The following is a 26,952-nucleotide window of genomic DNA, read 5'->3' as shown; positions in this document are numbered from 1 at the left end:
AATAAAGAACTGAAGTGGAAGATTTTAGCTTTCTCTGTAGAAATTAGAATTAAAGTGTGTTCTTTGGTAAAATTCCGAAGAGAACTTGAACTTTTCTTCACTTCGTTGAGAAAATTTAAAAATGAACTAGAACTTTTTACCTTCATAGAAAATAATCAAAATCAGAGCATAACTTTTCCTATCTGACACCGAAAAATTAGAATTGAACTTTAAATTTCTTTATGTCTTTGTGAAATAAAGAACTGAAGTGGAAGATTTTTGTTTTCTCTGTGGAAATTAGAATTGAAGCGTGTTCTTTGGTAAAGTTCAGAAGAGAACTTAAACTTTTCTTTACTTCGTTGAGAAAATTTTAAATTGAACTAGAACTTTTTATCTTCCATGAAAATATTCACAAGTATGGTATTACTTTTCTATCTTCTACTGAAAAATTTAGAATTGAACTTTAAATATCTTTATGTCTTTGTGAAATAATGAACTGAAGTGGAAGATTTTTGTTTTCTCTGTAGAAATTAGAAATGAATTGTGTTCTTTGATAAAATTCCGACGTGAACTTGAACTTTTTTATCTTCCGTGAAAAATTGAGTCTGCTAGTAGCATCTCTATCTCTAAAAATTCTTTTTCTTTCATCTTTGACCTTTTTAATAGATATTCTGAACGTTAACGGTCTGCCAAACCCTAAAAATAATGAACACTTAACAAAATAATGCATAAAATATTTTTAATTAAATAATGACATGTAGAATATTAATATAAAAATACGTTAAATACATTATTACACATTATTAGTACACTTGCGCGTCACTTTCCGTCAATTCATCTTTATATTCATTGATGATATTGTCTGCTAATGTCCTTTTTATTCTGCCTGCGATTTCACTGTCTATTGTCACATTATTTTTACATAGATGGCAGTTTTGACACATTGACAAGATATGATTTATGATGTTGGTGCAGGAGTATGCTTGTCTTCTTCTTGTTATCTTTAAAATACTACTACCGGAAAGAGGATGATAGGATTTATCAACAGGTAATGTGTTACCAGAAGCTGTAGCAAGGAGTTGTCCCCGATCATCGACAATTATTTTTAAGTTTGCATTCTCTTTGAGCACTAATTTCTCTGGTAATGATACTCTTGAATATCCACCGTTTACACGATTGAAATTCTTGGAGACTCCAAAGAAATCTAACTTCTCACTGTCATGACAACGCATGCATACATCTCCAATAGTGTTACCGCTTGCACTCGTTTCATAGTTCAGGTATTTCTGCTTGTCAGCATTCAATACGACAATGATTTTTTCATGTGCACATACGTTCGTCGAATAATTCATCCTCACTTTTTTACAGATATGAATTGTGTGTTTATCCTTCCACTGCGTAAAAAATACTGATTTAATGCATGCAATAAACTAGGTAGTGTCGATAACCTGCCATGGAGTACCAGTGGGAAAGCCAAGTCGTGTCCATGAACAAGCGCAGAGTATGATTGGTAGAGCCGTAACCATATTTCATGTCATTTTAAGATACGTAAAAAAGTTAAAAAAATATCATGTTAAAAAATTCAATAAAGTATTTACAAATTGGGGAGGGGACTCTTTGAGGTTGGAAAATGGGTTTAGGAATGACATTATGAATGGAACTTGTTCATAAAATATATAATAAAGCAATAAAAAATTATTAAAAAAAATGGAGAGGGGAACTCTTTGGGGGGGGGCCCGGGGAGGGTGTTTGGGGGACCCTAGGGGGAGGGATGTCCCTTCTGTGTCTCAATGCACAAAAAAAGTATAAAAAATGGGGGGAAGGGGAGGGGAGGGGGGAGGAGGAGGAGGAGGGAGGAGGGGAGGGGAGGAGGTGGTGGGGGAAGAGGGAGGAGGAGGAGGGAGGAGGAGGAGGAGAGGAGGAGGAGGGGAGGAGGAGGAGGAGGAGGGGGAGGAGGAGGAGGAGGGAGGATGGGAGGGGAGGAGGTGGTGGGGGAAGAGGGAGGAGGAGGAGGGAGGAAGAGGGAGGGGGGCCCTTTTGGGCCAGGGGGGCCCTTTGAGGACCGGGGGGAGGGCCTTTGGGGTCCGGGGTGCCCTTTGGGGTCCGGGGTGCCCTTTGGGGTCCGGGGTACCCTTTGGGGGTCCGGGGGCCCTTTGAGGACCAGAGGAGGGTCTTTGAGGGTCTGAGGAGGGCGTTTGGGGGGTTGGGGCTCTATGGGAGCTTGGGGGCCTTTGAGTACCGGGGGCTTCCTTCGGGGTTGTGGTGGTGGATCGGAACCCTTTGGGGTTGGGGTAGAGGACCTCACAACACTGTTCAAATGGAACTTGTATATTATAACGACCACACTCAAAACCTCTTCTAAAACCCTTTCTAAAATCTTCTTTCAAAATGTCTCTAACGGTTTCGCCGAAATAATCCCATAAAATGGATAAAACGGTTTCGCCCAAATAATCCCTAAACGTTATTTCAGCGTGTTCCTTTTGTTTGGCATCTCTGAGCTAACGCATTTCAAATTTCTAGGAAACCCTTTCCTACGTTAATCTCTTCATCTCATAAATTTTCCTAGCTAAACTATTAGGGTTTCGTTAGAATATCAATTTATCTCTCCGACTTAAAGCTCCGTGAAGCCGTATTTAAAAATAGAATTTCTATCTCTTTAGACTCCCGCATAATTCCAAGATAACATGTGATGTCAATTATAATTCCTGACACTAAAGATCAATGAAGCCCTATTTAAAAATAAAATATTAATTTTTCTCTCTGACCTAAAGAATGTTTATCCCTCAGACCTAAGATTAAAGAAGCCTTAATGTTTCATAATTCCCCCTTCGTGAATAAATAATTTCCCCTAGCAATTATGTAAATCAAGTTCACAGGTGCTACTCGTGACAGGACCACGTGGTTTATTGTTTTACAAGTGAGAAAGTTCCTGTTTTTTCAAATTATAACTGACAAAAACCATGAAAACAGAAATAAAATTGGGAAAGTTCAAGTTTTTCAAATTCTCACTGACAAAAACCATAAAAACATACAAAAATGTGACAAAATTCATGGTTTTTCAAGTGAGAAAATTTCTGTTTTTTCATTATCAGTGAGAAAACCATAAACCACGTGGTTCTATGCCCATATATGGTGTGGTGACACGACTCAATAATGCATCTCTACTGATAAAAAAATACAATCTTCTTTCTGGAACATTTTTACCCCCCCCCAAAAAAAAAAAAAAAAAAAAAAAACAACAATAAAAAAAAAACAGCCTTTGGTTGAGACAAAATTTAGCTATAGACTAAGCTATGTACAATGTTGGGGAATTAAAGATTGAACCGGAAGTTACCCCAAAAATATGATTCGTAAATAAATTGTAAATTATTGCCTATAGGGGGGGATAGGGGGCTATCATTTTTAAATGATAATACCTCATTTTTTTTATTGAAAGCAGGGATGCCAAAAAGATAATTATTTTTTTTTCATTTTAAAATGGAGAAAGAAGAAAATGATATCAAATTCCCTGGGAAAGCATTGAAATATTTTGATAGACCCAGGGCCACCCATTAGGACTTGTTCATAGTCTTGGGTATTTTGCGATTTCTCATAGGCTACTGGCCTTGTTTGGCTTTTGTGTGTGCTCCCTTTTAATTCGGTTCTTTGGATCTTATGCAATGCCATGGCGTATCTATCACCCAGTTTTCCAATAATTTGAGGTATATCTAAATAATTTCGACATTTTTGTTGCTGTGTTTGTACCCATTTACTCATAACCTAATTTTTTTTTTTTTTTTTCAAGGAACACTAAGCTGTTTAACGTTATTTTGCGTGTTTGTTTAAACCATATAGTGACCTTGTTAATTATTCAGTAAATAATTTTTCAAATGAAAGCTGAGACGGTGTCATATCAAGGTGGTATCCGGAGGGGGGGAGGGGAGGGAGGTATCATATTTAAGTTATAATAGCTCGAAATTTTATTTATTGAAAGCAGGGATCCCAAAAAGTTCATAAAGCAGAGACGGTATCCTATCAAGATGGTATCCAGAAGGGGGGGGGGCATAGGGAGTTATTATATTTAAGTGATAGTACCTTGATTTTTTTTTATTGAAAGCAGGAATGCCAAAAAGTTGAAAAGTTGACAAAATTAAAAAAAATTTCGTGAGTTATACTTGATACAGCACTTGCATGGTTTTATCGTCCAAAGCGAAAGGGACATATGCGTCCAATCCGGTTTTTTCCTATTGTTGAAACGGGTTTAATTTGAAAACATTCATTCATAAGTACCAGGCAGATTCACACTAAAACGAATTGGTGTGACGAAAGCGATAACGACATCCCCACCTAACGTTGCGCTCGAGTAACAATGGCGCCCTTGGTCCAGTGCCCAAGTTGCATTAAAAGGCCAGGTCATAATAAAAGCTTTCAATTTGGGAGATTCAAGGAGGAGTCTTTGACAGTCTCATGACCTCAGGGTACTAGATGTTGCAACGTTCTTACGTATCTACACTGGTTTAGAAAATTCGATCACCCCACAAATGATTACGAAAAATATGCACAAATATAACATTTGGAATATTATAACACTTTTTTCAAAGCTTTGAAGAAAAGCAAAAAAGTCTAAATACCCCTAACTACACTTGAAAGCTATTTTAAAAAGAAACTCTTTGGAGATTTCCATGGAAATGACCATAGCAGAAGCTTTGAGCCTGGGTGGGGATCAAAGAGGAGTCTAAGTATTTTGACCACAGGTGACTTATTGTTGCAACTTTCTTAAATTTGGTAATTCTTGTGAGCATTTGGAAATCAAAGCTTAAACTCAATAACTGATACTAAGTGTCTTAACATTTTGCTTGGATTGAATGTGACGAACTAGGATGAATATTTCAATATCTTCCTGAGCTACTTCAGTCTGCATATTATTTCATTTAATTACAATTATAACGGATGAGCTTTTCATTTTTTACCTAAGAAAATAGCTGGCTCTTCATTTTTCTTCATAGCGAATAAACTATTAAGTATTTTTTGTGTCATTGTAATTGAAGTGTTCTCATGTGAAGCGTTCATCATGTATTTTTCAATTTGATAAATTTACTCCTTTTAGATACAGTTTATAATTTGACTGATATTAGGTATTTATCAGTTTATAATTTGGAATGAATCCCCAAAAGAAAAAATGAATAATATCCAAAAGAGCAGCCAAAAGCGATAAAAAAGCATAGCCTATATGACGTATATTCTATAAAGAAGTCAAAAAAAAAAAACTTTAAAATGCATTTTTTTCAAATTGTAATTAAACACCATTTTTTAATGCAATCAAGCTTCTTAGGAATCCAAAAGAGCAAAACAAAAAAACAATCAATATCGAAGTCGCCAATTTCAAATGTTTTTAAGGTGACAAAACAGATATAGGCAAAGGGAATTATGAAAAAAATAAGCTTTTAATTCCAACGTTATGTTCAAAGTTTTTAGCCAGATAACTGACGAATTTTGTGATACGGTGTTCGAAGTTTTATATGCAGTAATGCTAGATGAAAAAAACTACTAATTTTGATAATTATTTATGTTAAGAATACATAGCTAATAGATACTTCAACTACTTGTATTATGCAAGGGTTCTGAAACGCCACAGCCATTTCGTTTCTACCAGATTTCTACTTCTCTTGATGAATAACGAAGAAGACCAGTTTCCAGCCAGCGACTTGTGAATTTTTGATCTCATGAATAGGCTCGAATCTGTTGTAAATTTAAGCTGTGATTTGAGAAAGACTGATGAAAACATTAATGTTTGCGGTCAACATTGATCGCGCCGGTGGCACGCCACCGATCTCTTACCGGCGGAGCGCCACCGCCAGCTTACCGGCGTCGCGGCGCTGCGCGGCGGGTTTTTTTTTGCCCCGCCCCCGCCGGGCTTCCCGCATCGGCGCGGCGCCGGGGTCTACTATTGAGTGCCAGAAGTAAAAAATGGAAATCTTAATAATTAAAAAAACAAAAACTTTTCTGTGAGTACCGGGATTGGTAACAAGTAACAGATTTTGTTCCCAAACTTGTCAAGTCTGCCCTCAAAGTGTGACGGGGAGGGCAAAAAAATATAAATCATGAAAATATGTTGGAAGAAATAACTTTTATGGAGCTCGCGGCGTCGTAAAAAAAAAAAAAAAAAACAAACGGAGAGGAATATAAGAATACTCTCGGATAAATTTAACATGTATCAGTGGCTTAATGTTCTACCAGTATCAATTGAACTCAGTAATTAATCTAATTAGTCCTTCACCTTCGAAATTACACCAGCAAATGCTACTGATTTCCATTTACTGGAAAGAGAACAGTCAAACTCGATGGAAAGAGAACAGTCAAGTTTTGGATGCAGTACCTCGATATTGTTGCCATAATTCAGCGGTTCATAAAGGTATAGAGACTCGGATCTGTGGAAAGAACATCTGCACATAGAAAAAAGCCAGCTTCTCAATCTCACAGCAGCAAACCATAGCAAGTATGTAACAACTGCAAGAATCTTCCTTCAAAAATGGACAAGCTATCCGTTTGTCACGCAGAAATAAACAGATCTTTTTGCGACAATTGTCTTCACATGATAAAGCACTCAGAAAGGCAGAGGGCTGGGTTATCAGCTGACCTGGTTATAGAAAAGGAATTTATGGGGAGTCGTAAGACATCCAGAGGCCTTACTGGTGGAGGTGGAACGACATAATTTCAGCAAAATTTTTGGGTTATGTCGCGTTCTGCTTGCATTGAAATAAACAATCTCGTACAGGATCTTACGGGAAAGAAATACTGGACTAGCAAACAACACAGGGAAATCTCAAGACAAAAAAGAGACCACGAAAATACATTGACAGTCATAGAAATGCTTGAAAAGTCAAATTTATTATAATATTGTGAAGGACTGAGAAATGTAGTGAATAGAATACTGGCTCCCTTAGAATAAAACACGGAAGAAGCTCTAAAAGTAAGAACAGCGATTCTTGATGGTATGGTCGACAAGCCAGTAAAGGATTATATTTTCAGAAGGACATCACAAGTAACCCTGAAGACAGCCAAGAGATCTGGCTCACCGGACATCAAGCAGATAGATCCTAGCCTAATCTTCCAGAGGTTCTTGGTTGTTGCAAAACGTTCAATCATACCAGAAAAAGACTGCTTCAAGCACGAATTATATAATGTTCCTTCTTCCCTCTTTGACGACGATGAGGAGACCAAACAAGTCTGATCTTGCAGACAGACTTCAGTGATGATTAGAAGCAGCTTTTCAATGATATTCGACCTGTACTTGACATTTATCGAAACGCAACACCCATACCCTACAGTGAGTGTTGACGGATATGATGTCTGTCTGAAAAGACCAGACACAAAGCAGACGTGTGAAATTTAACAGAAGAGAGTTGCTGTTTACTGGAGATCTTCAAATACCCAAGGACGAATTTCTATCCAACAAAAAAATTAAGGAAGGTTCATCCTCATGCTCGGTGAAAACTTATGTGAAAGGGGAGATCGAAGTTATACACGGAGAAGGCGACGCGGATGTGAAGACCGTTAAAACTGCTGTTGAGGCGTCCAGTATTCTCCTACTGTACTAGCTGGTGATGATACTGACTTAATCGTTCTTTTATTGTTTCATCCCAGTTGCAATTCCAACAAGATATGTTATTCTCCAGAATCGAAACAAGGCGGTATAATTGTTGCGTGGGCATTCAGATGATGAAAACTAGCTTGGGAATAGAACTCTGCAATTCCATGCGTTTCGGCCATCCACTACTTGGCTGCGACACCACTTCTTATATGCATGGTGTTGGAAAAGGAAATACTATAGGCATATTTAAGGAAAATAAGGCGTTCCGAAGAAGTACTCTAGCTTTCCTAAGACGAGCATAGATAGATAGTGCTGGAGAACGTGCTTTAATGACCATCTATGGGCACAAGAGAGATGAAGACCTAAACTCAGCTCACTATCGTATCGTCCGAAAGAAGGTATCAACATCCTCGAGACTTGCCACCCACACGTGCATGTGCAAAGCTTCACTCGCTGTGTGTCTATCATCAGGTTCAAAATTGAAGTGGAAATAGCAGTCTCGACCTTCTTCAGTGGGGATTTAGGTACAAAAAAACAGCCTTGGTTCTGACGATGGCTGATTTATCTCCGGCTCCATTGCAGCTTCTGAAAGTTGTGAAGTGCTCCTGTAAGCCGAATAACTGTGACTCAGAAAGAAACTCATGAAAGAAGCCGGGTCTGGATTGCTCTATAGCTTGCCGATCTTCTGCCAGAATGCCATGAACCTGAAGACGATGACACTGCCTTTAATGCCAATTAGTTTTGAAAGCTTTCTCTTTTTATGTTTGACAAAGGGATAATAACTGAAACCGAAATAATCTAGTTCATTCCCAAATCTTTATATGATTCGAATTTGCTACATTATTCAATACTAAATGGAGTAAGAGTGATAGAGTATAGACCAGTGAATCCAACCTTAAAGGGATCCAATCTGAAAAAAAAGTTGAATAGACAACAATTCTGAATTTACATCCTTTTGTTTAATGGGGGAGGCTTCAGGATTCCGTTTTGGTCTCCTTTTGGGTTTATGATGATTTCTCGACTTTACTGGAGGTAAGGGGCCCATGTGTAACACTAATGTATATACACTCTTCTGTGCAACTCTGGAGCACCCCAAAACATTGATGATGCTTCTATGCAACAATTTTTCAGCAAAGCAGGAGCCATGAAAGCAGCACCTCATTAATGGGGTACCGAGCCTCATCATTGGGCTTGAAGCTTGCATTTCTGAAGATTTTCTTTCTATGCACTACTTATCGATATATGGATTGACATCCAAAGATCAAGTGATTCAGAAACTCTTGTTTAAAGTTGTAGAATAGGTCAACCCGTTTATTCCAAATAGACTGCTCTTTTTCATGACCAGAACCAGTTGACCAGTTGCTTTTAATTATATAATAAAGTATATTGTCCTCCCTTGAAGAAAATATAGGAGATAAGAGTATTTTTGTTTTTGTCTTTAATAAGCACGATAGTAGACCTAGTCGTAGAATCATAATCAATACATGGGTGCCATAAATGATTCGATTTATTAACAACAATACCTTCAGTATATAGCGAACCAGGAAAAATCGTACTTCGTAAGCCAATTAGATATACAGTATTCTGTTTCAGATACCCTTACAGCAAGGCCAATAAACTTACGAAGTTCAACACTCTTAGCAAGGTCATCCCGTAAACTAGAAATAGAAAAGCTAAGCAGCAGTTTGTAACTGATCGGCATATGACAAATAACTGATATCAAGCACATCAAGGATGAAAATTCCCTTTAGCTTTCTGGGGCTGCATATGTGGCGCAAATGAACACAGTGGGGCTTAAACAAGAGCCCTGTCTTAAACCTTTAAGCAGACGTACACCTTCCCAAAGCACTGGATAATTATTTTCGCTGGTGAATTACCGAAATACCTTTTTTTTTCTCCTTGGATTTAGTTAGCGTTGCCAGTCAACTTTTTCCATTTAATGCAAGGTTTGATGATGACAGGTAAGGTTAGGTTTGGTTAGGTTAGCTTAAGTTTTTAACCCAATTCTGATATTTATAACCAAAGTTAACACAATCTAACATAATCTAACCTAACTTTAACTTTTGCCATCATATTTTGCCTAAGATGGAAAAAGCTGACTCGCAAAGCTATTTGAATCCAAGCAGAGAAAAGGGACTTTTGGACATTCACCGGTGAATGTCGACATTAACCAGATTTTGGACATTCACGGTAACAATTATGTCAAAACTGTAAAAAAGACACTATTTAAGGATCAACGCTTGAGAATGCAAAATACAATCAAAAGTGACAGAAATGTCAACGCTGCAGGTAAACACAGAAAATCTTTTGCAGAAGCCCTGCGCATAATAGTCCAGTTAATGCAGTGAGCAGTGGCAAAGCCAATATAAGTTCTTAACCAAAGCTTCTTGCTTCCCACTAGACATTTTGAAGCAATTAATGGCAATAAATGTTTTTCAAACACTTTACTAAATGGGAGAGCGTGGAACAAAATAGGAAAGTAAAACTCTCCTAGTCTCAAATTATGCTTATGATTTGAGTATCCTAGATGAAAATGTTTTCAAATTGAATGAATATTTTGTAGGTTTGTAGAGTTCAAGATGCCAGAATGGGTTTCCAAAATTAGTGTTAAGAAAACTAAATCGTTTAAACTGGGACTAAATGAAGGTGAAGGGGTGATGTTGGGTAACGATTAGATTGATCAAGTGGACAGCTTCACCTACTTAGGTAGTATTATTAGTAAAGACAGCGGATGCAGTGAAAATGTCAAAAGTAGGATAACATAGGCCCAGGTTGTTTTTGTTTTTTTTTTCACATTTAAAAAGTAGGGAAAATAGGAAGAAAAGTCTCCGAACCAAGATAAGAATATTGGAAGTCCCAGTGGTGACAGAGGTCAAGCATATTTCAGTAACGTGGGCACTTTGAAAGATGGAGGAGGATTTTTTAGATATTTCCAGGGGAATTGTAGGTGGATTCTTCTAGGTGACCATCTGACTGACCGAAATTCAAATAGTAAGTTGTACGAAAAAGGTGGTTCGATCCCGCTTTCTAGGGTTATAAGGAGAGAAAAGTTGAGACGGCTAGGAAACGGTCTGCGGATGAAGGATGACATTTTATCAAAGATCGTCTTAGATCGTCCTATTAAAAAGCCTTAGGTCTTCCAGGTCGTCTATATCTAGGTCGTCCAAAAATGGGGTAATGAGAGTTCGTAAGAAAGGACTTAAAGGTAACTAAGACTACTTGGGAGGGTGTAAATAGACAAACTTTGAATAGACGGTGACGGTGAAGGAGTATACGCAGCCGTGTTGGCCTTGGGAGGCTTGGTGCATCAATGATTTGTAAGAAGTAAGTAAGTAGTAATACAGCATAATCCTAACTCCAAATACTACTTTTATGATGAGTCAAAAAACACTTGCAGATTCTGTTTTGTTTAGCCAACGACTCAACGCACAGAAAGTGTTTCTCCTATCCCAGGTTGGCCACCCACGTGCAACCTCAATTTACGGCCCCTGCCATAAACTGTAGACATTAAAGTCTATTGATTGCTGCACTAGAATATTTGAAATAATCCGTTTATCAGTATGCTCCAAGGTCTCCGGTCTGCAATGATAGTTCCGTTCAACAAAAACGCAAACAATACGAGTTGCTAAATTATTAATCTCTGAAAATTTCAAGAAGGAATAGAAAGACTAGAGAATTTCTAGTCTTGAGAGAACGGTCATTTTTATTTTCAGGAGAAACCACGATCTCATTCACTCACGTATGCATAGATAAAAAAAAACTGTTTACTTTTAGCCACGAAAAATCATTTTCAAAATATGTGACTCTTAAGTCTTTGCCAATGAAAATACTCCTCTGCAAAATCCTCAAATAAATGACAAATGCTTATGAAAACTACAACTACTTCTGCTGTGAAGGAAATAGATCCGTAACTCTTTATTTTCAACAAAACACGTAAAACTAGACATATAATGTAAACCGACATAATTTCTTAACATAAAAGTAGGACACAAAAAGAGAAAATTTCCTTAATAACTGTAACTTTTTAACAAAAGTTTATATTTGCAAAAGTAACAAGGATTACAAATCATCACAAAAAGTTGCTATTAGCTGAAAAACTGTCAAAAAAATAATTAATTAAAACCGTTCGCAAAATGTGCGACTGTAAGTCCTTGCCAATGAAATTACTCCTCTGCAAAATCCTCAAATCAATGACAAATATTAATTAAAAACTGCGCTACAATTTCCACAGAGAGGAAAATTTCCTTTCTACGGAAAATACTCCCCGTAGAAAATTCTCTCTTCCCCCAAAAAATGGTTTCAAAACACTTCCCAATAACAAATATTAGATTTGAACAATGTGCAAATTGCGTAAATTACAACCCTTTCCCCAGGAACTATGGGGGGTTATATCATCCCCAAAGGCATAGTTATTGGACCGTTCAACTATCCTGAATCAAATGGGTATCTTAAAATTTTGATCGGATGCCTTTGAGGAAAAAAGGAAGTGGGAGGGGGCCTCCAGTCCCCTCCCTCCAGCCTTCTTGTTCATCCAGCCTTCTAGTTGTCGTCCAGCCTTCTTGTTTACTTGAAAAGAGCAATAGAACTTTTGATTTTCGTTAAAATGAGCCCTCTCCCGATCTTTTAGGCAAATTGTTTCGAGACGAACGCCTCTAGAAAATAAAAAATAATAAACATGTGGTCTTTTCAAAATTTTTGTAGATTGAAACTTGAAACCTCTACAGCAGGGTACCCTGATATGCTGAATCTAACGGTGTGATTTTCATTAAGATGCTTGAGTTTTTTGGGATGTTTTTTTTTCGAAAATTAAGCAAATGCTCGTAACTTTTGTTGTGTAAGGCCTCCTAAGAAACAAAAATGTAGCTTAGCTAAAATCATCTAAAGATATTGGAACTAATTTAGAAACTATAAACATTCCATTAAACTCATTCTAATCTAGTTAATTGCGATTCTAAATTACTCAACACAATTTAGAATAAGGTTTTCCACAACAAGGTAGCCAGCACCATTTGTTGTTGCAAAAAATGGTAGAAACTTCACTTAGAGAGATATCAAGCTGGTTTCTGGGATTTTCCTCTGCTGAGACCCCATTCCAAATCTCCATTAAAGGTCCCAATAAAATTTTACTCAATTTATGAACCTTGTAATCTTGCTTCTGAAGGTAATTAAATAAAAAAAAACAAGTTTTTTAAACTGAAAGTAAGGAGCAACATTAAAACTTAAAAATGTTGTCCAAAAATTTAAAATTGACATAAGACCGTTAGATTGCCTGCAATGAGAGGCAAACAAGGCACGCCCGCCTATGGTCTTAAGAAATTTGACCAAGAATATAGAATTGAAAAAATACCCCCCCACAAAAAAAAATACCCCTGAAAACGTCTGTATACTTCTAATAACCTATACTATATGTAAACAATGGGCAAAGTTCACAGCTTGCAACCCTTCCCCGGGACTGTGGGGGATTAAGTCATCTCAAAGACATAGTTATTAGATTTTTCGACTATGTTGAACAAAATAGCTATCTCAAAATTTTGATCAGGCGACTTTGGGGAAAAAATGAGCGTGGGAGGGGGGCTAGTTGCCCTCCAATGTTTTTGTCACTTTAAAAGGGCACTAGAACTTTTAGTTTCCGTTTGAATGAGCCCTCTTGCAATATTCTAGGACTACTGGGTCGATACGACCACCCAGGGGAAAAAAACAAACAAAAACACAAAACAAATAAACACGCATCCGTGATCTTTCTCCTGGCAAAAAATGCAAAATTCCACAATTTTGATAGGAGCTTGAAACTTCTACAGTAGAGCTCTCTGGTACGCTGAACCTGACGGTGTGATTTTCCTTGAAATTATATGACTTTTAGGGGCTGTTTCCCCATTTTTTGAAAAATAAGGCTAATTTTCTCAGGCTCGTAACTTTTGTTGGGTAAGACTAAACTTGATAAAACTTACATATTTGAAATCAGCAAAAAAATCTAAGTTTTCTTATGTATCTATTGGTATCAAAATTCTGTTTTTAGAGTTTTGGTTACTATTGAGCCAGGTCGCTCCTTACTTACAGTTCGTTAACACGAACTTTTTGATATGTAAAAAGTAAATATGTCATATGTAAAAGCAAGCAACTGGCCGTTAATCGTGAAATATAAATTAAGACAATTATTAAGATACAGAAGTTGGTTAATTTAGCATAATTTAACTTACTAGTTGGTAAATTAAGATGCATATTACCAACTGGCGGTAATATTTAAAAAGCAAATATGTAATATGTAACAGGCCGTTAATCTCATCACCTTGCGTCTGTATTGACTCTTATCACTACAATTTTTTAGTCACAATAAGAAGATACCAACTGATTAATTTCTCCCTTCTCTGTAGTCTAACACAGCAATCAATTCACAAAAAAAACTGGTCACTTACAGAAAAAATATGGGATTCGATGTTTCTTTCTCCAATGTGCTTAGCAAGAACAGTACGAAGTCCTCCTTTTGTATTTTGATGCTGGACATGAAGGAAACTAATTGTATAATCTCTGTTATCCATTCTCTTCTATCTTAGATCCTAAAAATATAAACATTTTCAACAGTGGCCCTTAGGGTGGTCCTTATTTTTCAAAGTAGGATTTCTCCAGCAGGCACCCCCTAATCTTGTTTCTATTGTTAAAATACCACAGAATCCCAAAAAAGAGCCAAATATATTGACATTAAGAGGTCTCTACCAGAGGTTAAAGTTTTTGGTTACTGCATGCTCATTACTCATTGCTCAATGCTGCATGTCTTGCACAGTTTTCAACATTTCAACAGTCAACACTACACTATAGTACAGCATGGTAGCTTTCTGAACAGCTGGACTTATTTTCTTATTTATCTGTAGGCTTCCCACAATGCATTTCAACACAGGACGCCATTTTTGTTGTATGCAATGTGAATGAAAATGCAAATTTCAGGTTTTTATTAGTTTTATGAACTACAATATATTAATTATGCTTCACACTGATACAGGTAACCTTATTAATCTGATACTTTGTTGCAAATTCACTGACACTGACAGAGCAATGAGTGACAGCATGGACTGCATGGTTTGTACAAGTGACAGTACTAATGCAATATTAAAACCAACTACAAGAAGTGAAATAGACAAGGATATCTTAAATATGGTTGGCTAGTTCACAGAGGGTAGCAATTAATTTTTGATTGCCAGCTTCCTTACTATACAAAGAAAAGGTTTTTCAACTGAAAGTAAGGAGGAACATTAAAAATTAAAAAGAACACAAATTATTACGTATATGAGGGGGATTGCCCTTCCTTAACACCTCGCTCTTCACGCTAAAGTTTGAATTTTGTCCCAATTGTTTGAGGACGAGTCCTGAAACATAGGGTTCGTTTAATTAGAACAATAAGAAGCTGTTTTTAAAGTACTAAATAACTTTAACGTAAAGAGCGAGGTGTTGAGGAGGGGACAGCCCTCTTATACGTAATAAGTTCTGTTCGTTTTAAGTTTTAATGTTGCTCCTTTCTTTCCCTTGTAAAAAATGTTTTTTTTTTATTTAATTTCTCATCTTTTTTAAATTAATGCCAGGAAATATGGCTCCGCCTCCAGGGAAAAATCCCTCCTCCTCGCGGATATATCCTCTAGACAATTCAATCCTGGAGAAAATTTACCACGGACAATTACCCTTAACATCACCACGCATAAATTGAGCCGGCAAAGAGAAAGCAAGACATAAGAATTCTTTAGAGAAATTCTAACAAATTCCCCCAGTGCACAATTTCCCCTGAAAAATTCACCCAATGGAAACTTCCCATCCTTATTGAAATTCTCACTGTAGAATATCCCCCGCAGAAAATTCGCCCCCCCCCCCCGGAATATGTATGTATACTTCCCAACAAAAAATACTATACGTAAACCATGGATACAATTTATAATTTAAAGATCTATCTCCAGGAGTTGTGGGGGTCATCCTATCTCCAAAGGCATGGTTATTCGGCCTTTCAACTATCATCGGACAATTTTGAGAAAAAGGGGCGTGGGAGAGGGCCTAGTTGCCCTCCAGTCTTTTTGGTCACTTTAAAAAAGCGCTAGAACTTTTAGTTTTCGCTCGAATGATCCCTCTCCCGATGTTCTAGGACCAATGGGTCGATACGATCACCGCTGGGGAAAACAAGAAAAAAAAAAAAAAAAAAAACAAATAAACCCGCATCCGTGATCTTTCTTGTAGCAAAAATACAAAATCCTACATTTTTGCAGATAGGAGATTGAAATTCCTACAGTAGGGTTCTTTGATGCGCTGAATCTGATGGTGTGATTTTCATTACCATTCTATGACTTTTATAGGTTGTTTGTCCTTTTTTTCCAAATTCTCAGGCTTGTAGCCTTTGGTGGGTATAACTAAACTTAATGAAGCTTATATATTTAGAATCAGCATATTTAGTGAATTCTTTTCATATATCTATTGGTGTCAAAATTCCGTTCTATACAATCTCAGTTACAATTGAGCCGGGTTTGCTGCTTACTTTATGTTACCACGAACTGTTTGACCTATGATCAGTTGACTTTCTATGCCCACCACCCTTTTTGTGACCATGACCATGAAGTAGAGTGGGGACCTGCCCACGAGGCAATCCAGATGAGACTGGTTTCCAATCAGTCTAAAACTGGTTCCGTATGAGCCTCAAGCCGTGGTCTCAGTTGCGTTGCAGAGTTGTCCCACACATTTTCGGGAGCTACAGCGTTGACATTGTCTAATTATTTTGGCTCTTAACATGTCAGACCAGGAATTAAACGTGAAATTCGTAGGAGAATCATGAAGATTGCTTCGACATTCTGTAAAATGCGATAAATTTTCTATCTGTTTGAGACAGTTCTTTTGTTGCTAAGAACAGACGAGACTTTGCATTCTTTTCCAAGTAGAGATGGGCCCAATACTCCCTCTGAACCCTACGAAACCTGCAGTACTCATAGTAATCATAGTAAGTCTTCCTTATCAGACCTCAACATAGTTAACCACACTGCACTGCTCAATTAGATAAATACAACTGATCCACAACCACTCTCGTCCATGGGCGGAGACACGTTTCATTTTGGTTGCAAGCTGGTCGTAAACCAGTTGTCTTGTTTCCGGTTGACTAGTTTCCAGCCGTTGTCTTGAAACAGTTGCCCCGTGGGCGCTGGACCTTAGTGTTTTCTCGTTTTGTCAGTTACCAGTTGCTTATTTTCCATTTTAACTATGTTGTGAAACTTTTGCCGTGCTGGCAAGCAGTTAACTTTCTGCTATTAATCAGACATTAACAAATTTTTAACACAACAGAGAGTTTTAAAAAATGGAGAATTATCTGCAGAAAGAAGTGGACTTCATTGATCGCAACTAGGAGATTTGTTTTTATATTTATATTTTTTGTCCTACATCATAAAAGAAAAGGTTTTGAGCCATTCTTACGTTACTGGTCACTGATCTGCCAAACTTTAAATGGTCTAAATGCAAAATTTAGATTGTTCTTTTTCATTAAATGCAGTGATTAGTAGATTTAACTAATAGAAAATAGATTGTGCTCAAAATACACGGACTTTCGTCGTTCATATTGTTAATATGGCAGTGTTTTTACTACTTTCAACTATTTTCGACTACAAACATTAAGAAAAAACTAAGCAAGTTTTAGAGGTTTTGCGAGTTCAGGGTGCTAGAATTGGTTTGAAAATTAATGTTAGGAGGACTAAATGACTAAGGCTAGGAATAAGTGAAGATGAAAAGGTGACGTTGGGTAATGAAAAGATTGATCAGGTGGGCAGCTTCACTTACCTTGGTAGTATTATTAGTAAAGATGATGAGAGCAGTGAAGATGTTAAAACAGAATAGCCAAGGCTCAGGGTGTTTTTTCACAGTTAAAAAAAAGTCTGGAAGAATAGGAAGGTAAGTCTGCAAACCAAGATTAGAATATTAGAAGCTACAGTGATGACAGTGGTCAAATATGGCTCTTAAGCAAGGACGCTCCCAAAAGTGGATGAAGATTCGCTAGAAACTTGCCATAGAAATTGCTTAAGGATTGTTCTGGGTGCGCGGGTGACTGACCGAATTTCAAATAATAGGCTGCACAAAAAATGTGGTTCAATACCGCTCTCTAGGGCTATATTGAAAGAAAGGTTGAGGTGGCTAGGGCACGTTGTGCGGATGAAGGATGACAGAGTGCAGGAGATTGTTCTTTTCAGCCAACCGTCTAGGGCTAAACGGAAAGCAGGTCGTCCACGTCTAGGGTGGGAGGACGTCATAAAGGAAGGTTTAAAGGAAATGGGAACTTCATGGGCAGGTGTAAAAAGGGAGACGTTGAATAGATTGGGATGGAGGAGGAGCGTGCGTAGCTGTGTTAGCCTCGGGCTGCTTGGTGCTTCGGTTAGTTGTTAGTAGTAGTAGTAGTAGTTTTTGGAGATGAATCACATAAAAATAATTACTTTATATAGGCAGTATGTTACTTGTTTTAGTCAAATAATACGTTATAAGAAGCAACGCTCTAGTGTCACCTATGCTCAAGAAGTGTAAGGCTCCAATGTATTGTTGATATCAACTTTTTCCAAACTGCTTCATATGGAAGGGGGGTCGTATAAACTTCGGAGGCGGCTCATTCGACTTGAAATTGACAGTTCTAGTGCTCTTTTCAAGATTCAAAAGTGACTGTATGGCAACCAGCCCCCCCTGCCACGCCTCTTTTTCCCCTTAAGACATCTGATCAAAACTTTGAGATATCCATCTTCTTCCAAATAGTCCAACAATCAAATAACTATGCCTCAAGGGTTTATTAGCCCCCCACAGCCCCCAGAGCAAGGGCTGTAAGCTATGCAAGTTGCTGATGTTTACATGGGCAGCTTGTGCTTATATTGTGCTTTGCTATTTGCTTGCGTGTGCTTATATTATGCTGTTGTTCTAGGTGCTTGGGTTTTAAATAAATTATAAACCGAAAAATTCTACATGGTGTCAAAAGTCATGGATATCACCCAACCATCAATCAACTGGAATGCTGACAATATCGATTCAGAATGGAATGCATTTGAAAGCCATGCAGTGCTTATGTGTGAAGGCCCCCTTGCTGAAAAGTTTGAGAAAGTAAAATGTGTCTACCTCCTAATCCGGGTTGGTTTGAACAAAAGGAAATAAAACAAGAAGTGGATGCTATTGCAAAAAAAATAGATTCAGCTCCCTACATAAGAAGTCAGAGTGCTATTTCTGCAGTGGAATCTACTCACCCCAGCATGTGTGCCCTGAAAAAGGAAAAATGTGTGCCAAGTGCAAAAAACAGGACCATTTTGAAAGAGTATGTAAAAGTAAGGCTGTAAACACTGTTGCAAATGAAGCCACAAATATTCCACCATCCACAATGACATGCACAACCACAAAGAAACAGAGGTGTTCCTATATACCATCAATGATGACTCCAACAAAGTTAAAATTTTTGCTAAGATTTCTCTGTGTGGACAACATGTCAACATCCTGCCTTCCCAATACCTAAAAAAACTGTCACCAAAGCCGCAGCTGCTAAAATCCACACAGCAACTCACCAGCTACTGTGGGTTGACCATACCTCATCTAGGAGTCTGCAACGTCTATTTTTGTTACAAAATGGACCAGTGCAGTCACTTACCTTTTATGTAGTTGAGTCAAACACCAAACCCATAATCAGTTTCAAGGCAAGAAAAGACATGAATCTGATCAAGCTTGTCCTGAACATCAAACAGTCACCAGTAACCAAATATTGCGACGTATTTAAGGTCATAGGGAAACTTGAAACGGAATTTGAAATACGCTTAAAGGACAACACAATGCCCACAGTACATCCAGCAAGGAAAATACCACTAGCTCTGAAGCAGAAGCTAAAGGACAAGTTAGAATGACTAGAAAGTCTCAAAATCATTGAAAGGTCAGTGAACCAACGGATTGGGTTAATGCCATGGTAATGGTTGACTAAAAGGATGGAGGCGTAAGACTCTCCATCAACCCTGTGGACCTGAAAAAGCTGATAAAATGCCCCCAATACCCAGTCCCAACATTCAAAGATGCTGTTGCTGAGCTTGATGAAGCAGCAGTATTCAGCAAGCTAGATGCCCACTCATGCTACTGGATACTCCCACTCTCCATGCAATCTTCCTACTACACAACCTTCAGCAGTATCTATGGACAATAGGCTACTGATGGAAGAGATACCCTTTTGGTCTGGTGTTTGCACAAGACAGGCTCCAGAGAAAAATGGAAGAGGCATTTGAGAACTAGAGAGTATTAGAATACTCAAGGATGATATTATAATATATGGGAGAAACCACAAAGAGCACGACCAAAGGTTTGAAGCCCTTACTTACCAAAGACGCCCTTACTTCACTAAGTTTATTCATAAACAGAATCCTAGATTCGGGTGCTTATTTTTAGTGAGTCTGGTAAGGTAACGTCCGGTATGATTCGAACCCTAGAGAAGTGGATGGAGGTTCGAAAATTTTAACTTTTCGTCACTAAAAATCGAAAACACGTCCTTTCCTATCGAGCACCGTCTGGTAATGCACACACCCACCTATTCTGTGGTCTCCAGCAAGAAAACATTAACCTCAAAGAAGAAAAATATTTATAACCACGTGTCTGAAAACATGCTTTAGCAGAGTGATGTTGGAGAAAAAAGGTGAGTTTTAAAAAAGTTTCATACTTAAGTCATTTGTTGTCTTTTCGAAGATTTTCTTTTTGATATGCCTGATTAGTTGGTGCTCAATGTAAGGGAGGGTGAATGGTCACATAACAATTGCTGGAATTGCAGAAAATCGTGATTTTCCAGAAAAGGTTCAAATGGTCTGCTAAGGTTCGAATTTTTGTGCTCTCAGATCCATAATTTTAGCAGTCTGTGGAAGGCTTGGATCGAAATTTTAATGAAAGAAAGTGATGAATTTAACATTTAAGGCCAGTAGCAGTTACCAGTTCTCTTCTAGAGAAGTGAGCCCTTTTCACGTTCGCGCTTTTGGACGGTTCGTGAGCACTTTTGGACGGTTCGAAATGACAGAATTCAAACTTTTTATTGCCGTTTCGAACCGTTGCCGACAGGTTCCAAAAGGGTTTGAATTTACTTAAACCGAACAATTTTACTTGAAAGAACAGCATTCCGGAAGGTTTCGAAATTTAGGAAGGGTTCGAATCTAGGGTTCCTTTTAAGTTCGCTACATTGTTTTCTCTCCTTATCCTTGTGCTGAAACTCATTTTTCACAATTTTCCTATCCTTAGCAGAAAATAAGTTTTGTTAAGAATGTAGCCCGGTGAAGATTAAAAACGATCAACCCACTTTGTATGTAAAAGAAAACTTGCATTAAAGGTTACTGAAAACAGATTAGACTTTGACTTTATTGACTTTGTTGTTTCTGATCTGTTTTTATTTCAGGCAAACTAGACTTTGGAGAGTTGCTGCCAGTGGGGTTGGCACAGAAGATGAAAAGGAACCAAACTTTCCAGCCAAAGTTTATAAACCTACTAACACTAAACAATCAAAAGATGATAGCAACTGGGAAGAGCAAGCGAAACCTGAGAAAAAGCGAAAAACAAAGCAAAAAAAATTGGCACCTTAGAAATATGCACTTGCCCCAAAAAAAAACAGTTCTAGGGAAAAACGTTCTTGCTCCCGTAGAAGATTCTGAGTCGGAATTCGACATGGCAGTTGTCAAATGGGAAAACAACACGGACACGGAACATGAAGGTGTAAGCTTTGCAGAGAGTACAGAGAGAAAAGCTTCACAAGTGAAGGAGAAGAGAATGAAAAAGACACCAGCAACTGGACGAGGAGACTACAAAACTTATGAAAATTCCATCTTGAAGCAAGCTGTTGAAGATTACTTCATGGGACCATCCAGGATGAAATCAAGAGCAAAGAAGTACTCGATTCATGTAACGACGTTGCAGAACCATATAGTCAAGCCAAAGGAGGAGGGGTTTGAAGTAGAGAACGAGAAGAAACGAACGAGGGGCATACTTCGAGGACATTCTTACCTAAGTCAGGCTGAGGAAGAAAAACTGGAGGTGATTGTTTTGTGGAACCAGAGAATTGGTTTCCCATTATCAAAAGCCAACCTGCTCAACACAGTGACAATTATGATGGAAAAAGCAAACGGCGTGGCCTCATCAGAGACTGGAAAACCGACCTAGCACTGATATTATTCCTTTCTGAAACGATAACCTGCCATTTCCAAAAAAAACTCAAGAATCTTCACAGCAGGCGTTCTTCTGTAACCTGCAAAAAGATCAAAAACCGGCGTCTCAACCATGAAAATGACTTGAAGAATTTCTGGATCCAGCTGTTGACCCCCAAAGAATATGGAATGCAGATGAGACAAGGTTTCTGTTCCTTCCTCATGGAAAAAATGTTCTCACAAAGTGGGGCAGCTGCCAAGTTATATGACTCACAAGAGAAAAGAGAAAATGAACATTACTGTTGTCTTTATGGTCAATGGCGCCAGTGAATATGCAAAGCCTTTTATCATTTACAAGTACAAGTCAAGAAAAGTGCATAAAAATGTTGTGGACGGTTGTCCAGACTACATGTATTCCTCTGTGTCAGAGACAGGTTGGATGCAGGGCCCAAACTTTTGTGAAGGTATGAAAATGTTCTGGTTCCTTACCTGAATCAAAACAACTTCCAGAGACCTGTACTCATGTTTCTTGAAGGGCATGCCTCTCATTTTACACTTGAACTGAGTGAACTATGCAAAGAAGAACAATTTTAATTGGTAATACTGCTGTCAAATCCTACATTTATTCTGCAACCTCTCAATGTTGCCGTTTTTAGGAGCCTCAAGGAAAGATGGAAAGAATTTTTGAGGAGAAAAGACTTTGAAGTTACAGTCAGAGACTGCCAACCAAGGTTTGAAGAAACCAACATAAGTTTTTCATGAGTGATAGCAGAATTCATGCCAAACAATATGAACAAAGAGGCTATCAAAAGCAGATTCTGCACTTGCAGTCTATACCCATTGGACACAGCCGCAATTGATCTTGAGAAGCTAGCAGTGCATGTCGAGTCACCTGACGACCCTATTTTCATTGTCCATATCAACAATATTCAGCAAAAAAATGGCAGTCCTGACTCAGATCAACTTGTCCAAGCTTTGAAGCACACAATAGGAGATGACAAGGTTGAAGAGTTTCAGAATGTTGCCTGTAAGCAGTTGAAACCAAAGCTGGAAGATGAGAACTTCTTCAAGATTTGGATTTAATTGACAGGGCAGAATGCTTTAGAATCACAGGAAGCCACAGCTAGTCCAACTGGTTGTTCCTCCCCGCCTAGTCAAAAGAAGATGGACCTACCTCATCCACCTTACCAGGTTGTGACACAGAAACCTGGTCTACCTTGCAAACTGAGACAGAAACTGAGCCTTCTTCATCTGTCTCCCAAACCTCTGCAAATGAAACAGTGACCGTAACCCCGACCTCACCAGTCAGTTAAGAACAAGACCTTGATACTAGTCTTCTCACCTTTGTTATTAAATTCTAAGTTCCTAAGCCAGAAATCCTCGTGGACAAGATCTTCAAAGGTGACAGTGCTGAAGACAGTAATTGCAATGCTTCATCAAGCTACACCAGAGCCTGATGGTACACTCTTCAAAAGTTGGCTCCTCAGCTTGCAAAATGTCTTGGCCTACAGTTAAATCATAAGAAGGCTCCTGTGAATACTGTTGAGTGGAGGCAAGTATTTCACCAACATCTTACAAACCATCTTACATAACCAAACCATTAACATCTTACAACCAGAAGAATGAAAAGCAGAAGCAGCCGTCTAAGCGTCACAGTATGTCAGCTAGGAGTAAAGAAGCCAAGTCTTCATCAGTCCGGTTAAACACATTGTTTAGTGACTTGAACTCAGACACCATCCCAGTGAGAAAGGCTGTCTCAGATTCAGTCAAAGTTGAGCTGGAAAAGTACTATCAAGTCTGGTTCAGAGGAAAGAAAGGCAAAAAAAGTTGGTTTATTGGTTGAGTGATAGACTTCCCTAACAAAGGACAAGTTGAGCTTAAATTGATGAAGGTGTTGAACTTTAAAGAAAAAGTCCTCACATGGCCTAAGATTGACAACATTGCTGTTGTCAATGTTGTCGATGTTCTGTATTATCTAGATGTTCTGTATTATTTTAATCTTGCTGGCCTTGATGCCCCTCCCATAATTTTTTATTTTAGAGTTATCCTTTTTCAATTTTTTTTGTTTTATTATCCTTATCTATCTTTTCATATTTTATCTGATTAAATTTCTATATATGGAGGTATGTAATAGGCTATAATGTAAAAATGTATTATTTATTATAATTGTGTTGTATAGGTATTCTAATTGCTATATGACTAATCACAGTTGCATTATTTTTATTCCTGTTTTTCAATGCAGGCAGTTGCTGCAGGTGAATTACCCCCTACCAATAGCAAGATAAGTGATACATGATCAAGTTCAGTGAATATTGACCAAAGTGACACCCAATCAAGCTAGTCATTACAGAAGGCACAGAACAATTCAGTGATACAAACGCATATGACCTAGTGGCTGAATGCATCAAACCCCAAACAACAACAACAGTCAGATCTGATCCATTCCACCTCAAAAATACTAAAGGCATAGAACTGGCCTATGTTAGCTTTTGCCAAAAGTTTTGAATTGTGATTCAGCTGTACCTATTTTGTATCTTTTTGTATTTTTATCTGAATAATTGAAATAAATAACTGAAATTAAATTACTTTCAAGCCATTAGGGGTATAAAACATGAGGGTTCAAAAAGTTTTGAACCCTCAACTAGGAGGTTTCTGGTTATTTTCAAACCAGTTTGAAATCACTGGACAAAAATTCAAACACCCTGGTTACTTTTTGACGGGTTCAAATTATTTCAGAAAATGGACCAATTTTACAATTTTTGAGCAAGCTAATTAGCATAGAAGCAAAAAAAATTATGACTCATGAATGGTTCTATTAACTGGTGCAAAACTATTTTTGTCCTCAACATGCTAGATGTTGACAAGAGAAATGTGAGAACTGCTTGGATATGCATTTTTCAAAAAAGGTTTGAATCATACTAGACATTACCCTATCCCACTACAACAGACAAGAATTTTTGACGCTTGGAACATTGGCTTGTTAATATAATATTAGCTACCATTTTAACTTAACTTTATCAAGAAAAAGCCAACATGGCTACATTTTAGAGAAGATCACATGTATTTTGATGCATTGGTGCTGATCCCAATTTTTTTTGCAAAAAAAACAGGTAATGACAGTTTGAACATTACATAGCTAAAATATTGTTGGGAGCTCATTTTGTGTTGAAAACAGGAAACTGATTGAATTGAATGTTCTTTTTTTATCTGGGTGTATTGGATATAGTGTCCATGTTTTGCATTCTCAAAATATAACAAAGGCTTCACAAGATGGTGTTCCAAGTTACCACTAACCAGAGTTATCCTGTCTTGAAGGAACATTTTGACAGTGGTTTTGAAATTGCACTGTTGAATCATTGGTACCTTTACCCTAGTAGGTTTTGCAACTGGAGCCCCTAGCAAGACAGAACAGAACTATGTGCCACTGGGAAAAGAACTTTACATAATCATGTTTGGGTACAAACACTTTCATCACTATATCTATAGGTGTAAAACTGTCATAACAAAAGATCATTGCCCACTAAACCCCCTCCCCCATCATGTCCACTCCACAATGAACCAGCATGATTGCAGCAAATAATGATCCAGATCCAGCCATATGACCTTAGAAATACACTACAATCCTGGATCAGATATTTTGGTACCAGATGCACTCTCTCAGCTTCACTGCACTCTCTCAGCACAGTGATGCCCAAATGCAGAATGAAATTGAAGTCTATGTACAAGCATTTATCTGCCAGTAAGCAATGTACCAGAAATCTCTACCAGTAAGCAATTCCAAACTACAAGAGATATGCCATTAGACAAAGAAAGATGCTCAACTCAGGACACTCATGGAATTTGTTTTTAGGATTTTATAGATTGTTTTTTTAGACAGCCTAACTGTAGACTTAGCCTATACCCTATTTTATATTATCTTGCTTTCTTCAGAAGATTCAATCACTTACACTGCTACCAAAAGCATCTAACTACAATTGATTATCTATACTATAGAGATTATGACCTAGTGAGATTAGGCTAGCCAGTAAATTTGTAGTTTCCATAACAATTTATCTAGGATGAAAGTGAATACATCACTTGATGCCTCTTTTTATACTCTTTCATAATTCAAGAATTGATTCTCTGGGAGTCCTTAATGGAGCACCAAAAGGTAAAACAGTCCATAATCATCAAAAGTTCAACAACATGTTCCTATAAAAAATGTCTAGTGAGAAAAATTGCAATTTGCAGCTGATTCAAAAATGGTTATGCTATTGTTATTTTCCTTAATATTAATAGTAAAACATTATTTCGAAAACAAATTTGCAGGAATTTCAGAAGAGCCTAAAACTCTTGAAAAATGATGTTGTAGCAAATTGTCATTTCTGAGGGGTTTCTGGCTCTTTTTAAAAATGTCTGTAAATTTGTTTTCATAATAACATTTTACTATTACAACTAATGAAAATAATAATTCTTATTCCTGAATTAGCTTCAAATGATAAATTTTTCTCATTAGCCAATCCTTTTTATATAGCCTACCCTATGCCTTTTAAACTTTTGGATACTATAAGCTGTTTTGAACCCTTTTAGTCTTTTAAGGGCTCAGAATGTAATTTCCCCCAGATGCAATTATTGAATTATGAAAAAGCATAAAAAGGCATCAAATAGTGTATTCAGTTTCATCCTAGCTAGATTAGACTTTGTTGACAGCTGCAAATTCAACACCTAGGCTAGTATAGGCTACAAAATAATTGCTGAAATGTGTCACTACTCTCTCTTTTGATACCTTTAAGATTGCCATTGACAAAAATTGGTCAATTAAACCATGGAAGACAAAGTGGCATGCAAGCAATTCAATGAAACAAACCTGATCAGTCTTGCACAATGGGTCAAACCAGCCCAGTTGTAGAAGAGAGAAGTTATTGGACACAATTTTCTTGATAATAAAATACATTTTTGGCTATACAAATGGATCTATCAAACCATAATAGCCTAGGCTAGTCTAGGCTAGCCAACTTGTTGAAAACTGAGAGGCAAAAAAGGCTAAAATCCTACTTGAGAAAAAAGCATCAAATAAGCTTAAATATAGAAACTGAGACGGCAGGCAATCCTTATTTAATGATCAAACTTCTGGTAAATTTTGTTTCACAAGATAGGTTATTTGGACTAAATAAATCACATGCCAAATATTTAAAACTTAGCGAGACCTTTGTCATAATTTGAAAAATATTAATTAACTTTTGCTACATTGATACAAAATGGTACAGATTCATTTCTGCTAATTAAACATTATTC

The 26,952-nt window shown here is 37.5% G+C and overlaps 1 protein-coding gene across 1 annotated transcript in view; it reads right to left on the bottom strand.

Annotated features, from left to right (window-relative positions):
• Window positions 1–26,832, bottom strand: part of LOC148952618 (follistatin-related protein 5-like) — a 166,429-nt gene extending 139,597 nt beyond the window's left edge. The window contains exons 1-2 of the mRNA XM_089089238.1: window positions 26,713–26,832; window positions 13,963–14,103 (exon numbers count right to left, since the gene is read on the bottom strand). Coding sequence (XP_088945364.1) covers window positions 13,963–14,085 — 123 coding nt within the window. The 5' untranslated portion in view covers window positions 14,086–14,103; window positions 26,713–26,832. The remainder of the gene's footprint in view (window positions 1–13,962; window positions 14,104–26,712) is intronic.
• Window positions 26,833–26,952: the final 120 nt, after the last annotated feature.

This window comes from Artemia sp. Qi Xiang Cuo, chromosome 5, assembly GCF_049724085.1.
Source record: "Artemia sp. Qi Xiang Cuo chromosome 5, ASM4972408v1, whole genome shotgun sequence".
NCBI classification, from domain to species: domain Eukaryota; kingdom Metazoa; phylum Arthropoda; class Branchiopoda; order Anostraca; family Artemiidae; genus Artemia; species Artemia sp. Qi Xiang Cuo.
The sequence above is the reverse complement of the archived record's forward strand: the minus strand, read 5'-3'. Positions and strand labels throughout refer to the sequence as shown.